General features: G+C 37.0%; 2 protein-coding genes across 2 annotated transcripts; both read right to left on the reverse strand.

Annotated features, from left to right (window-relative positions):
* Positions 1–2,493: 2,493 nt before the first annotated feature.
* On the reverse strand, positions 2,494–4,111 carry LOC122072655 (protein CELLULOSE SYNTHASE INTERACTIVE 1-like). Its single transcript, XM_042637032.1, has 2 exons — positions 3,886–4,111; positions 2,494–3,658 (listed from the first exon to the last, which is right to left on the reverse strand). Exons 1-2 carry the CDS (start codon positions 3,997–3,999, stop codon positions 3,242–3,244), a joined length of 531 nt encoding a protein of 176 aa, XP_042492966.1. The 5' UTR covers positions 4,000–4,111; the 3' UTR covers positions 2,494–3,241.
* Positions 4,112–8,582: 4,471 nt separating this feature from the next.
* Positions 8,583–13,056, reverse strand: LOC122072656 (type IV inositol polyphosphate 5-phosphatase 11). The gene is made up of 8 exons (XM_042637033.1): positions 12,916–13,056; positions 12,568–12,757; positions 12,303–12,433; positions 11,239–11,315; positions 11,009–11,134; positions 10,577–10,764; positions 9,164–9,301; positions 8,583–9,048 (listed from the first exon to the last, which is right to left on the reverse strand). Exons 1-8 carry the CDS (start codon positions 12,951–12,953, stop codon positions 8,860–8,862), a joined length of 1,077 nt encoding a protein of 358 aa, XP_042492967.1. The 5' UTR covers positions 12,954–13,056; the 3' UTR covers positions 8,583–8,859.
* Positions 13,057–13,980: the final 924 nt, after the last annotated feature.

Genomic DNA, 13,980 nt, shown 5'->3' on the forward strand with positions numbered 1-13,980 from the left:
TTAAACTAGGAAGATTTATATTGTAATTAAGAGAAAAGGCACTTTGAGCAACTGGGTAGGGTACGTTGCTAGCACCTCTGTGTCTATTTCTTTCTTCTTCATTGGAAATGACCTTGCTTCCCTCCAATGTATGATACCATTTTGCCACACCTTATTGATGTGCTCCTCTATGCTGCTTACTCAGAGAACCTTCTCTTTATATTTGAACACCCTAGTGAAATTAAGGAAAAGAAAATCTGACCTACTCTATATTTTACGTGAAATTGACTCCATCTTCAATCAACCCTTGTTTTCAAGAGGGGGGGGGGGACTGCTTGTGTAACAATGACTAGTTACACTGAACTTATCACCATATTGGATTTGAGTTATTTCGAACAATAGGGACTAATATTCTTTGTCCTGAAGGTAGGAAAAGTTTGGTAATAAAGAAAAACAATGTTGTCAACTTTCATAATTAACCTTTATCTAATATGGTTTACATGATGATGACAGGTTAATATATATAAGCATGCATGATTAAGAAAAACGAAAAAACCCACATTAATTTTAGTGTGATTGGTCACTTTAGGCATCAACCAAGCATGGAGAGACTCTTACAACCCAAGTTAAAAGGACACTCAACTGGTAGTGTGAACACTTCTCCTGTGGGTTTCCTAAATAAACACATTTAATTATAAAACGCACACACATGGCCTTTGAATATGAGAAGGGTGACATTAATCTATCTACCAAAATGTATAATCAAGCGACTAATCACATCTCATTTGCTTGTTTGTATGTCAATTTAAAAAGATATAAAGGTACCCCTCACCTAATGATGGTAAACACTAACCAACCATTTCTCGTAAATGAGACTTATATAATGTAAGCTCTATACTTTTTCCATTCTAATAAGCAAGGTATCTAGATACTTAATTTGAAATTAATCAAATAAGACCCAGATATTTTACTTGGTTCTTGTCCATCACTTATATCTTGAAACTCATCCATGTTGTGATTTATATTATGTGAAAGAACCAATAGAGTAATGTCTAATTTGTCAATTTCAAAGGTTCCAATCATGTCACACCAATAGAAAACTCAAGATTAGGTTTATTTTAAAGAGAGGAAACCCCAATATGGGGCCCATGCATGAGCCACCATCTTCTCTATTCTCAAAAGTCTTATAGGACTCTCCATAGTACTATATTACGACAAAGTATCTTTGCTTTCATTCCCCCCCCCCACCCCTCCTTCGGACTAAGTAAATCAATAATATCAAATTGATGGATTACTATTTCTGTCGTTTGTGTGTTGTGTGTGGAGATGGAAGCTGGGGTGGGTATTAGTAATTTATATGATTATGTTATAAAAATTAGTTTATAGCTAAAGTGTATGCTATGAAGCTTCCTTCCTACTAGCTAGTCAATGGAGAAACCAACCCTCGTAATCCATCTTGCTCCTCTATCAAATCCGTGGACCAATATCAAAATCAAACCATATGTTGTCCACGTAGGTAGAATCTCTCACGCCACACCAATGGTAACACACAGAATGATATTTAGTAGTACTGGAATTAAGGATGTAAATAGATAGTCGAAAATCTAAATTTGATTTTAATCTGTACCCGTAGCCAATCGAAGATTATCCCGATCCAAATTTAAATAATTCAAAACATAATCTATCCAGTTTGAGTAGATATCCAACTAATAATAAAAATTAAGTAATTAATGATTTTGAGGCTTCTTGAATATTCAAAAAAATGAGGAAAATAACTAGCATAAATGGGAGACATAAATTGAGAGCAAATCATTTATACTCAAGGAGGAAATTCCCAGTTATAAAAGTTAAAGATGTAAACAAATAATCGAAAACCAGATTCCAATTACATCTATATTCAATTAAGAATATTCGTATTTAATCAAGGGATATTCGAATTCAATCACATCCGATCTGTATTTGATCATATGTACCAATAACCACAATAGTATGAAAAGAAAGACAAAATGATTTTTTTTTTTTTTGGTGATGTGAGAGAAGATATATTAAACGTACAACTGTCAACGTGGGAATCTTTTACCTTCTTTTTATATTTTTTGTGTGAGGGTTAACGTTGAGGTTGAGCCGCCAACAAAAACACCCTTTTATTTATTTAGGCTGATTTCATTCATCATATTCTTGGTATATAACAAAGGATTAGGTAGCCCAAGATCAAGTCTTCTGACTTCAACCCTCCTGTAACCTTATATATGGAGGGGAATTTGCCTACGTTAGTATTGAAATTGTTCTACTTAGCTGCATTAAACGCATCAATTAATTTTATCACCCACCCCCCACCCTCACCGACAACCACACCCCCTCCAAAAAAAAGAAAAGAAAAGAAAAAAGAGGAAGAAAAAAAGAAAAAAAAAGAAATACATCAGTCAGGAAAAAATAGCATAACAAGTAACTCTATAGAACAGCAGATAATTTTTGTTGCTATAAATCAACAAAAAATATATTAAGCACAAATAAAATAGGATCATAGGATTTGCATTTGGGCATTTTTAGATGTATAGGAAAATTAAAAAAGCATAAAAAGAGGCATACACTAAAGATCTTAAGACTCCACGTCCAACTTGGCCATCAGCAAAGCTCAAGAATATTCTTCTCAAGATTCATTTAAAGAGAGCACCTTCGGCATTGTCATCAATAGTACCCTTTAAGAAAATAATTAATAAATATTCACTAACAAATATGCCTCAAGTCCATCAATCAAACCAATAACAAGGTTCTATCATAGCACAATTCTTTGCAATCAAATCCGTGATGACATTGCTTCTCTATAATATTGGAAAGGGAAATTCACCACGCCACCCCTGGAGAATGCCACAATGTTAAGACCACCCCCTCTGTTTCACCAAATTATTCTCAGACCCCCTACCGTCAGTCACTGTTAAGGAATATACTATAGTTGCTGATGTCAACAACTATATTTTATTTTAAATACCAAAATGCCCTTATTGAATTGAAAGTACCAAAAATACCCTTACCAAAAGGTAATAGTTCTTTACCCAAATTGATATCTTTTCGACCCAATTCGAAGACCTAATTTATCTCTCTCAACTCGCCGCTGTTGAACCACCGGGGATCGTTCATAGCAGCGGCAGCGGCATCAGCAACGGACGACTAGGGCTCTTGATGGACATTCACATAGTAATTGCAAGCCGAGTTAGGAGTCCAAGAGCCAGAAAGGGTGCCCCTAGTCGATCTAGAATTGGTTTTAGCAGATCAACACAAAGAGGCATCGCTTCCGAGAAGTAGCACCAACTCTAATGTCATCCACTCTAAACAACCTCTCCAAAGCTACTTGCTCTAGATTGTGGAGCAAAGAAAACTTCTCTGATAGTTCCAAAAGATTACATATATCAGCATCTGCACAACCAAGTAAAGAAATAAGTCCACCTGCTGCCCCTAAATTTGCGACGGTCAGAAGAGTCCCTCTGCTACCATTATAGACAAGACTTGCCGCTGCTTGTGTTGCAAAATATCTGTTTGTTGACTCCTCCGATCTCAACAAACTTGCAACTATGGGTATTGAGTGCATGGTTGCAGGTGCTCGAATGATATCTCTGTCTTGGAACAGTATTGCAAGCAGTAAAGCACAAACCCATGTACTGGCATCTTCTCTAAAATCACCTTGCAGAAATTATATGCACAGAAGGTAAATATGAGCTTCAACAATGGTAGGTGCATCAATGGTATGTGGCAGGACTGACCATGCAAAACGAAACAACAACAATAAAGAGTTTGTCATGCCAATGCACAGATAATATCATCTACAAATTATGACCTATTCAAGAATAAATCCATAATTCAGAGGTTCCAACACAGAGTACTGAACCGCAGAAATAATATTTGAAATACCTGAGTAGCTTGAGACAAACATTGAGAAATCCTCTTAGTAAGAACTTCAATTGCTCCAACCTCCATAATAGCAATTTTATTCTTGCCATCATGGCAGGCAAGTACAGAAAGCATCCATATGGCTAAATTGTCATTAGAAATGACTGGTACTGTAATAAGATAACAATGGGTTTCATATCCCTTTTGACAAGGTTTGTTACTTTCTATTGTTGTCACGTAATGGGTTTCTATTGTCTCATACGCAGCAGCCACTCTCATTACTAGTAACCCAATTGTGAGTTTTCTACCATCTATTAATAAAATAGGGATTTCCATATCAAGAATGAAAAATTCAATTATCATCTTGGCCAATCCAAGAATTTCAAAGTTGAGGCATTCAAAATTGTAAGATCAAACACCAAGAAACACGAATAATAAAGAGACAATAGATCCATACGATATAGAGATTTAACGAGGTTCACACACCAAGGTGGTGTGCTACGTCTTCGGGCGAAGAAGAAGATGATTCACTATGCAGAAGAGAAATTACACCCTAGCAGGGCGAGGAAAAACTCGCCCTGAAACCCTAGCTGCGTGAAAAACCCTGGAATACAATGACTTTCTCAACAAGCAACAGTATATTATATATACACCAAATTGTGGGTCGACCCATCGGGTCACGGTCGATCCGATTGAACCATACCGCGGGGGCATAGCCCCCGCACCCCCATACGAGATCAATGATGGGCTCCGAGCTTTGGCCTATCAGTCTAACCCCTCTACTTCCATCACAGATCTAAGAAATTTTTCCATTCAGGTCACCACCAAAATATGTCGGCCCGGGTCAATCTTCAAAATGGGTCAAGAATTCGAGACAAACTTAACAAAAATAGAATTGCATTGCACTGTAAATCCAGATAGAGAATGAGAGTGAGAAAGAGAGACATACCTCGCCGGTAATGAATGAAGGCCATTCTCAATCCTTCATCAACGATGGGAAGGTTGAGTTCGATTTTTCTCGGTGAAGGTAAGTAAAAGGTGAAGTTGATATGTTTTTTAATGGCAAAGGGTATTATGGTTAAAACAAGAGTTTTTTAATGGTAAAGGTATAATGGTCATCTAACTCCACATTTAACAGTGACTAATGGTAGAGGATCTGAGAATAATTTGGTGAAGCAGAGGGGGTGGTCTTAACATTATGACATTCTCCAGAGGTGGCACGATAAATTTTCATATTGAAAAATGTGCCAAGTAATAATGCGAAGAAAAGGTTGATGCTATTCCCATTGTTGCTGAAATTTCCAGGAAATACTTCCCGTATATATAATTATAACCATTGTTTGTTTAGTCCCTTTCAACCCAAATGTTCTTGAAGTTCTTCTCCTTTACATATTCTAATCCAATAAAGAAAAAAAAAAGAATTTTCTCATTTATGAGCTATAGCAGATAAAGAGCTCCACTTTACTCATTTATGAGTTATAGACTTATAGCATTGCATCATTTCTTTCTTCTTCTTTTTTAAAATCTTTATCTTAGGGTTTAGTATCGTACTTTCTGCAAGCTAGCTCTCAACATAGGAGGAGTGGAGCACCAGAACTTTAAAAGATTAGATCGGAGCAGCCGAGGTTTAACTGGTGGATACACAGTAAAACCGGACCCTTATCTAGCTCACAAAGTCTGGTCTGTTTACTGGTGGGCTCTCACTCCTCACAGCTGTGATTGCAAAGGTTGTAGCAGTAATGGAATTTTCCACTTTTCGTGCACCTTGGAGAATGGAGCCCTAATTTTTATTTTTATTTTTTCTCTTGGGAATAATGAAGCCTTAATTACATTGATTGACAGACCCAAAAAGCTTCAAATGGCCAACATATATCCCTCTCAAATCACAAAGTCCCAACCTCCAAGGGGAGGGTCAAAATTAATGGGTCACTTTCAGATTCTCTACTCATCAGAAGGTACCCTTCAAAAGGATCCAACATTCTCATGGTATGGCTTCCTCCTCAGATATTAACTTTTCCTTTTCCTTTTCCTTTTCCTTTTCCTTTCAACTTCAACTAATAAGTTCTTGTGTTTCACTCCTTTTCATCTTTTCTTTGTTCTTCAATTAATATCCTTTGTAAATTTCAGGAAAAAAAATGGGAGATGGTGAGAGATCAGTCATCACTGAGGAGAGAGAGAGAGAGTTGGTTGCAGAAGACTATGGCAGTTAGGGGCCATGGCTACCTGTGGCTGTGGATGAGATAACGACATGAAATTATTAAAGCAAAACACTATAGGGGACTAAAGAGGGCAGTAGAGGAATATGAGGAGATATATATGGAAGAAGGTCGACGTGGACTAACTCAAATGAGGTGGTCCAATTGCTTCTCTTAGAGAGTAGTCATTAATATTGCTGAGTGTACACGTGGCCTGCCGGCCAAGGGGTGGCCATGTCCACGTGGGTTAGTGGTCCAATCAGATGAAGGATCGCTGAGAAGTCGAAACGTGTCCAAGAGTGAAAGGTGCCAGGCTGTGGAAGGAAGGTGAGAGAGAGAGAGAGAGAGAGAGAGAGAGAGAGAGGCATGCAGGATCATCTAGGGTTTAGATAGGGTCCTTGTTCAAGGATTTAGGACAGAGTTGCCCTTATGCCTTAGGCCCTTCGCCATGGCAATGTGGGATTGGGACCCACGAGGGATTTATTAGTAAAGGCGGCAGAGAGTTTGGAACTGTGGATGGACCTTTCACTTTGGCTATTTGGATGCTTCTCCTCACGTCTATCACAGTTTTGGCTTCATTTGGCTTCCCTCTCTCCCCCACTTCACATTATTCTCTCTCTCTCTCTCTCTCTCTCTCTCTCTCTCTCTCAAATCAAAATGAGTTACCTGAAGATACAAACAAGATGTCCTATCATTTGTTGCCAATTCTGAACAAAATCAATTTCAGAGTGAACTGAGTAAAATTTTTGTGGAACTTTTTGGTCCAAATATGGGAATATGTTACACTATAATAAAAATAACATTTTTTTGTGGAGTTCATGGTTATTCCTCACTCTTTAGATTAATCCGATTTCGGGAAATTACGGCCGAAATAGACTGAAACAACAAAAAAAATCCGATAATTAAACTTGTTTAAGGGGCATACACTTGGGTTTAGTAACTAAATTCCAAATTCCATTCAAAACAGAAACAAAATTTCCAACTTAGTTAATCCCATTAAACATTTTTCTTTGTATTTTCAATATGTCTTAAAATTACTATATTTTTATGTTCCCAAATTTTATTTCTTAGTGGGGCCATATGGATTGTCCAGTCTGACATAGACAATATATCAACAAAAACTTTAAATGCGAAACATGCCAGGACATGATAGAAAATAATGGTCCCAAAAAAGAAGCTATCAGCACAAACTATCTATCTCCTCCTTTTATATGTCATGTGAAAAGACATTAAAAGACAATGGATTTTGGCACTATCTTCAGTGTCCCACTATAAAGTAGAAACCTCTTGTGGACATAAAATTGGAACAACAAACCATAAAAATGGCAATCTCCTCATAATTTGAGGAATCGGTATCGTCGATTCGGATCGGTAATGACACCATCTGGAATCGGAATGGTGTCTACTCTTTATATTTTTGTAGAGTGGGCTGGGCTGAAACAGACTAAGCCTAGCTTCCATTTTGCAGCTACCACCACTCAATAGGATCTCAGTCCAAAATGTCCAAGCCCAGCCCATCCAAAATTTATGAGCATGGGCTTGCATTGTTTCCCAAATTTTCTTTTAGCCCTTATTTGAACTACTAAAGATCTCTGAAATGAATACCAATTTTTCCAAGATAGAAATCTTTGTGAATCTTCTCAGTTCCTTACCAAAAATTGAAAATCTTCTTCTTCTTCTTAGTTCTCCAGATTCTGCAACCCTTTTCTTCAAAAATGTTTTCAGGATTCATATACAAGGTGGCCAAATAATAGTCCAGAAGCTATTCATGGCCAAGCTTATATTTCTCATTCCTTCTTTCCAAGCTAGGGTTGTTTCATGCCACATAAATCAGAGGTAAGAACTCGAAACTGCAAGTTAAATCCATTTGACTTTGCTAATTTGTTTGTTTGTTAGTTACCCAACTATTCATGGATTTTTTTTTTTTTTTTTGATAGTTAATTTGTATGCACTAAGGAAAAAGAAAAATATAAAAATACAGATTAAGGCAACCCCTACAACCTTTTTTGGGCAGACCAAAAGAATGGTTGAGAGGTCCCTAAATCAAATAGGACAAACCCTAAAACACAGTTCATCTAATATAGAAAGAAAAGCTTTAACAATTAGGAAAATATGCTATGAAAGAATTAAGTGGCCCAATCACTGAAGAGAAGAAAGCACACGGTACTTTTCATGTGATGATTCTTCCGCAAAAAGCTTTTCACTTTTCTAAATATCTATTCATGGATTTTGATCTGTAATTCTCATAGTTTTCCCCTGTTCATTGTTGATATTTCCTCTATGCACCACAATTCAATGTTCAAGCTTTCTTTTCAATGGATATTTTGCCTTGGCGGTAGGTACAGATGTGACTGAAGAATTTTCTGTAATAATGACAAAAATCTGTTTGAAAATTAGGGAAAGTTTGGAGGAAAAAAAAAAGGCATAATTTTTTTCAAAAGAACTTCTGGGATTGTAAACTGTGAAGTAAGTGCAATTTTGCACTCTTGGGAATCAAAAATAGCACTTCATGGATCTACAATATAATGCCAAAGACACCATCTTAGTTTCATTTCTTGAAAACCTTTGTAGTGCTAATACAGAATCATACCTTTGATTTTGAATTATCATTTATCTCAATGTTATAATATATTATTTACAGGGGAAAATCCCAAAAATCAATAAAATAAGTGACTGGGCTGGATTGGACACTTGAATAAGAAGACTAATGGTGTTGATTCATTTGAAGCATTTGGATTGATCCTCAGCTTCATTTCATCCGCTAGGGGAAAAAAATGGAGAAGTAATTTCTGTTCTGTATTTACAGAACTGCTTTAATAGGGGTAGTTGATGATAGTTTGTTTACTTTCAAGCATAGATGAGCCTTCACTGGTTTATGATCAGAACTATGGATGCCATCAATCGATTCGTAAGAATGTAAAGTCGCCTCAATGTTGCAAAACTTTTCGATCTTGTACAAGATCCTATCAGTCCATGATGGTACTCTTACCTGATAGTAACATTTAAAGAGAAGAAAACTCAGTAGATAAGAAAAAAAACAGGACATCCATGTGCAATGGGAGAACTATCTAAATACCTTAGGAGTATTAAGAACTAAGAACTACCTTGTAACTTGTATCATAGTTGTTACTCCCGATATTATATTTGTATGTTGGCTTGAATGCTAGTGTACCTTCAGAATATCCACTGAAAACTTGTCCTCGTTCAGCTTCTTGAAGGAGTTGATCGTTATTTTTGAGCAGCTGAGTGTTCATTGGAAGTGTAGAAGATTAGTACAAAAATAAAGTGTCTGTTAATTATATTGAATGCAAAGTTCACAGTATGATTGAGGCTAGTGACAAATTCAAACCTTACTTCCATAAATGTTGCCCAAGTAACTTAATTCAATCTTATCCTAACTATTTATGTCAGTGTTCCATATTGGGACAAATTACAAATGCATCAACATGCACTGTTTATACTTATGGAGGGGGTGGAAGTCGGGCCGGCTTCCAGCATGGATTCTGAAAACCATATCCAATTATACAGTTCATTCTGTTCATAATTTCTGCCATCTCTAACAGTCTCTTTTTTTGCATAGAAGCCATCAATCGCACAAAGCTAGTGAATGACCAGAATAATCTATTGTATGTGATCAATGTTTAAATTAACTCCCATTTTGTTCTATTATTTATCTTATGTTTTAATTTCCTCCTATTATGAAACCTGCTTAAGATTTAAAGGTTCAATTGTGGTGGTAGAGATGAGATCTCAAATAATGAGATAGCTTGGATATATTTTACCTTTTCCATATGCCTTACCTACCTGTGGAACTTATATTAAGACAAACAGGAAAGGCTAGTTTCTTTTGTCCTCAACTATCTTTAAAAGCATGTTTCCCTACTTTACCTGTTCAACAAAGGGACTTCCAGAGAACCTAGATGTGGCTTTGTTCTTGAATGAATCAGGGTGCCAAAAGAATTACAATTGGGTAGAAGGAAAATTAGAACATGTTTTAAAAAGTATGCTGTGACAAAGACTAGCAACTTTAACAGGAATAAGAGATTAATAGTGGAAGAGAGTGTTCTTAAAAGAACTAGGGGAAACTCAAAAACAAAATGTGAGTCAAGGAAGATAATGCCTGAAGGCTTAATAATCATACTAAATATGGCCCTTAATAAAGTGGAACTGAGGAAAATGATTTGTGTTACTGGCCTTAATTTGTCAGGATGGAAACTTTGTTGAGTTTATTAGAATTTTGTGAAGGAAATCATTTGGAAAGAATATTATCGGTGCTATCAAAACTGACATAGTCACTAGCTTGTATTTACATGAGGGTCCTTTGAATTCTAATGCAACTGTTTCAATGTCTCTTCATTACATTTCCATGTTCGTTCTTAAGCACTACTCTGTTCTGAAGTATCTGCTAATGAGGTTCTTGACTTCCACTAGTTCATCATGTAGAAACAAGATAGAAAAGAAAAATGATATTTCCCATCACAAGAAAGGGATACTGAAACCAAAACATACAAACTTACCCCATGAAGGTTTTTCTGAATCAGATTTCTAGCCGGCAGCGTGTCAATCCCATGTATTCTGTAGTTGAGATCCCCTAGCCACACTGTGATTTGAGAGGGTCTTGCATAAGGGTTTTGGTTCTTGGAGAAGAGGGAGTGTGATATATGCCTGAATTGAGAATTCCTCTCTTCCACATTACGCGCATGAGCTGCATATATTATCAGTAATAGTACAATTGTGTTAAACAATAACAGGCATTCCAAACAAGGTGCAATACTGGTGCAACTGATCAAGTTCAAGACTGACTCAGACCCAACTCAATATAGCCTAACTTTTGTTACAACCATGATTCTAAGTATTGGTATTGCCGGAGCTCAATACCGATATGGATCAGGTGGATCAGGCCAGCTCTGTTATAGAACTCAGTTAAATACATTTTATATGGAACAGACCTGACAAATGGCAAGAAATGAACACCATTCGGATTCCTTTGAAGCTAATGCTGACTGCAACAGCCCCTTTCTTTCTTCTAATTAATCCTCCAAAACCCCCAACAGCATGCTTGTCAACCTTGACTTCTGCAAATAAGATGACAAAGGAGTAACAAATGATCATTTCTGTTGGTAAGCACAGAGGCAGTTATCTTGACATTGGACTAAAATGGAAATGGCAGACGCCTCACCTTTAATGAAGAGGTCAGAGTTCTTCGGCCCAAACACAAATAATTGCAGAGATTGCATGATGGCTTTGCCTAGAAGGCTTTGGTAATGCAAGAGACATAAGAACCACATAAGTTAGTGATTATACCACTCAGTGACTCAGTGTAGTAATTCACATTCAGGTGGGACGACAAGGCAGCTGTTCCAGGGTTTAAAAAACCAGAATCGGGTTCCGAATTAGCCGATCCGATCCAGTTTTTATAACCCTGCAGCTTAGATGTTTAATTAGAATTTAAAATTTTGGATTGATTTATAAAACAAGTGTTCAGCAAAATAGGGTAATGATCAGAAGAAAAGGAGGACAAAGAATGGACGCATTAGGTCACAATGCTACCCAATCTGGGTTGGCCACCATACATTATTCAACCGCTCCTGGATTTGATACATTCCTTACATGGTAGGTCAGAGCCTACTGGATTGACTAATGATTTCCTTTTATTTTTTTAAGGTATTATGGTATCATATTTTCTCTCTAATTTCTTATCAATCAATGCCTAACTTTGCCTAATACACGACTTAATGGACTGAGATACCATTATTAGAGTCAATTTTTCTAGCAAGGCCAGAAGATTTGTTTAAGAGCTTCCAGAGACTGTTGATCTATTCAAAATGTATAATTTAAAGACTAGCTAAAGTTGTGTAGGCCATCCCTAGTTTAATTAACCTAAAGAAATGAGAGTCCACTGGATTGGAGAAGTTTTTTTTTTTTATATCTAGAGAGTTGGAAACAATAATCACCAACAACCCACCCAGAATAATCTTAATTTAGGTTTGCTCTGCAACTTATGCTGCCAAGTATATGGACTACAAACTCGAATATATCTAGAGGCAATTCAAAAAGAACAATGAGGAATATCACGGAGTGTTGTTTTGGGTTCCACGTGGAACCTGAGTAGCCTGATATGGAGACTTATATTGGTAATTGGATATCTTTTACTTAAAGACTAGCTTTCAAAGATAAGTTCTACCCAAGTCCTTAAGACGAAGAAATTTAACCATAGAGAGCAGCAGGTGGGAGATCTCATACCTGTGGGTTTCAACCAGTGTTTTCTGCAACAACCGACCAATGTTGCATCGTGGGACTTCTTGCAAACCAATCACGATTAGATCACACTTCCTGTCAACTCCCACGAGCTCTGCTAGGTCTTGGTAGGAAACCTTCATTACAGGCAAAAATCAAACAAAATTCAACTCAGAAGAAACGCATATTCATTAAGATCTTTCTATTTTGCTCTTTAAAACCAATTAATTAAAAGAAGAAAAGAATTAGGCAAAATGATTTTTGTTCTCACCTTCCCATTCATGTTCCATGTCACTATGTTCATGCAAAGAGCTGAGCTGGTTGAGAACTTGCAAAGCTGCTCTACTGCAACTGTCTTTATGCCTTGCTGATGATGATGATGATGATGATGATGATGATGATGAGTTGCAAGATGGGTATTCATTGTCTGGAAAGATGTCCTCTTCAATTTGGATCTTCTTCTGCAAGCAGAAATCCAAGAGTGCAATTCCCATTAAAACATGAACAACTCCAGAGTCAGAAAAGAGAAGTAAGACGAGGAGACGGCTCTAACATTCCAGAAGAGCAAGTGAGAGATCACAAAAATGATGAATTAAGGAAGAAGAAGAAGAAGAAATACCCTCTGCTACGACTGGAACAAGAGTTGAAGCTCCCCATTGCCTAGTTATCTTGGGTAAGTAGGTTAAGCCATGGATATGCTTTCCATATATATATATATATGGGAAAAAGAACAAAAGATTGATGGAACCCTGTCCCTAATTTCTGTTTTTAAAGGATTGATGAGGAGAAAGGGCAGTGGGAGAATCCGTGGACCAACTGTCCAGCTCCCAAGAAAGAAAGATAAAACTGTAGATGAGCTCTAATGAAATCTTCTGGGAAATCAAAACTTTGACCCTTTCTCTAAATCGGTAGAGAAAATGAAAAAACTTCCATTACTGTTTACAGAGACACATGTAAGTGAAACTCACAACAAATTACTGGAAGGTGTTGACCAGTTTTAGCCTTTGAGGATTCAGAAAGGCATATGAGCATAAGAGCTGAGTTCAATGGAGAGGATTTTTCCCAATTTTGGTGTTTGACTTCATGCTTAATTGCATCATTGAATTGACTTTCTGGGTTTTAAGGTTGGGCCTTTTGAATTGACACCTACTAACTACAATTGATAGAAGAGAGATTTAATCAAAGTTGAAAATGATTATATATGACTTCCTTGTCAACTGCAAGAACTATTATGTATGATAATTAGTTCAACAAGCAACTCCTCCCTGCCGTCTTCCACATAGATTAACTCTCCATGTCTACACCTTCCTTCTGCCTTAGAGCAATAGCCAGAATCGAAAAAGGATGAGTTTTTTCACTCTCAATTTCTGAGCTTACTCGCTTCCATGGTCATTGTGTCAACACGCAAGCCAATGAGAGATCACATGGAAACATCATGGGTGTGACATAGTCCTTTTACTTCCGCACTTACATTAAAGGTGTAAAAAGCGGATAGTTTTCTTTTTCCTATTTTACTAGTCATCATACATGCTGAACAACTCTGACAAAGCATAGGTGGCTACTGGACCGACTCTTGTCCATCCTTAAAATTTCTGCTTGAACAGTTTGCACTGTCGCTTGGGGTTGCTGATGAAGATGCGTGTAAGTTATATACATGGCGCTTGGTCTTTTTTTTCCGTTTGGT

Source organism: Macadamia integrifolia, chromosome 3 (assembly GCF_013358625.1).
Source record: "Macadamia integrifolia cultivar HAES 741 chromosome 3, SCU_Mint_v3, whole genome shotgun sequence".
NCBI lineage: Eukaryota > Viridiplantae > Streptophyta > Magnoliopsida > Proteales > Proteaceae > Macadamia > Macadamia integrifolia.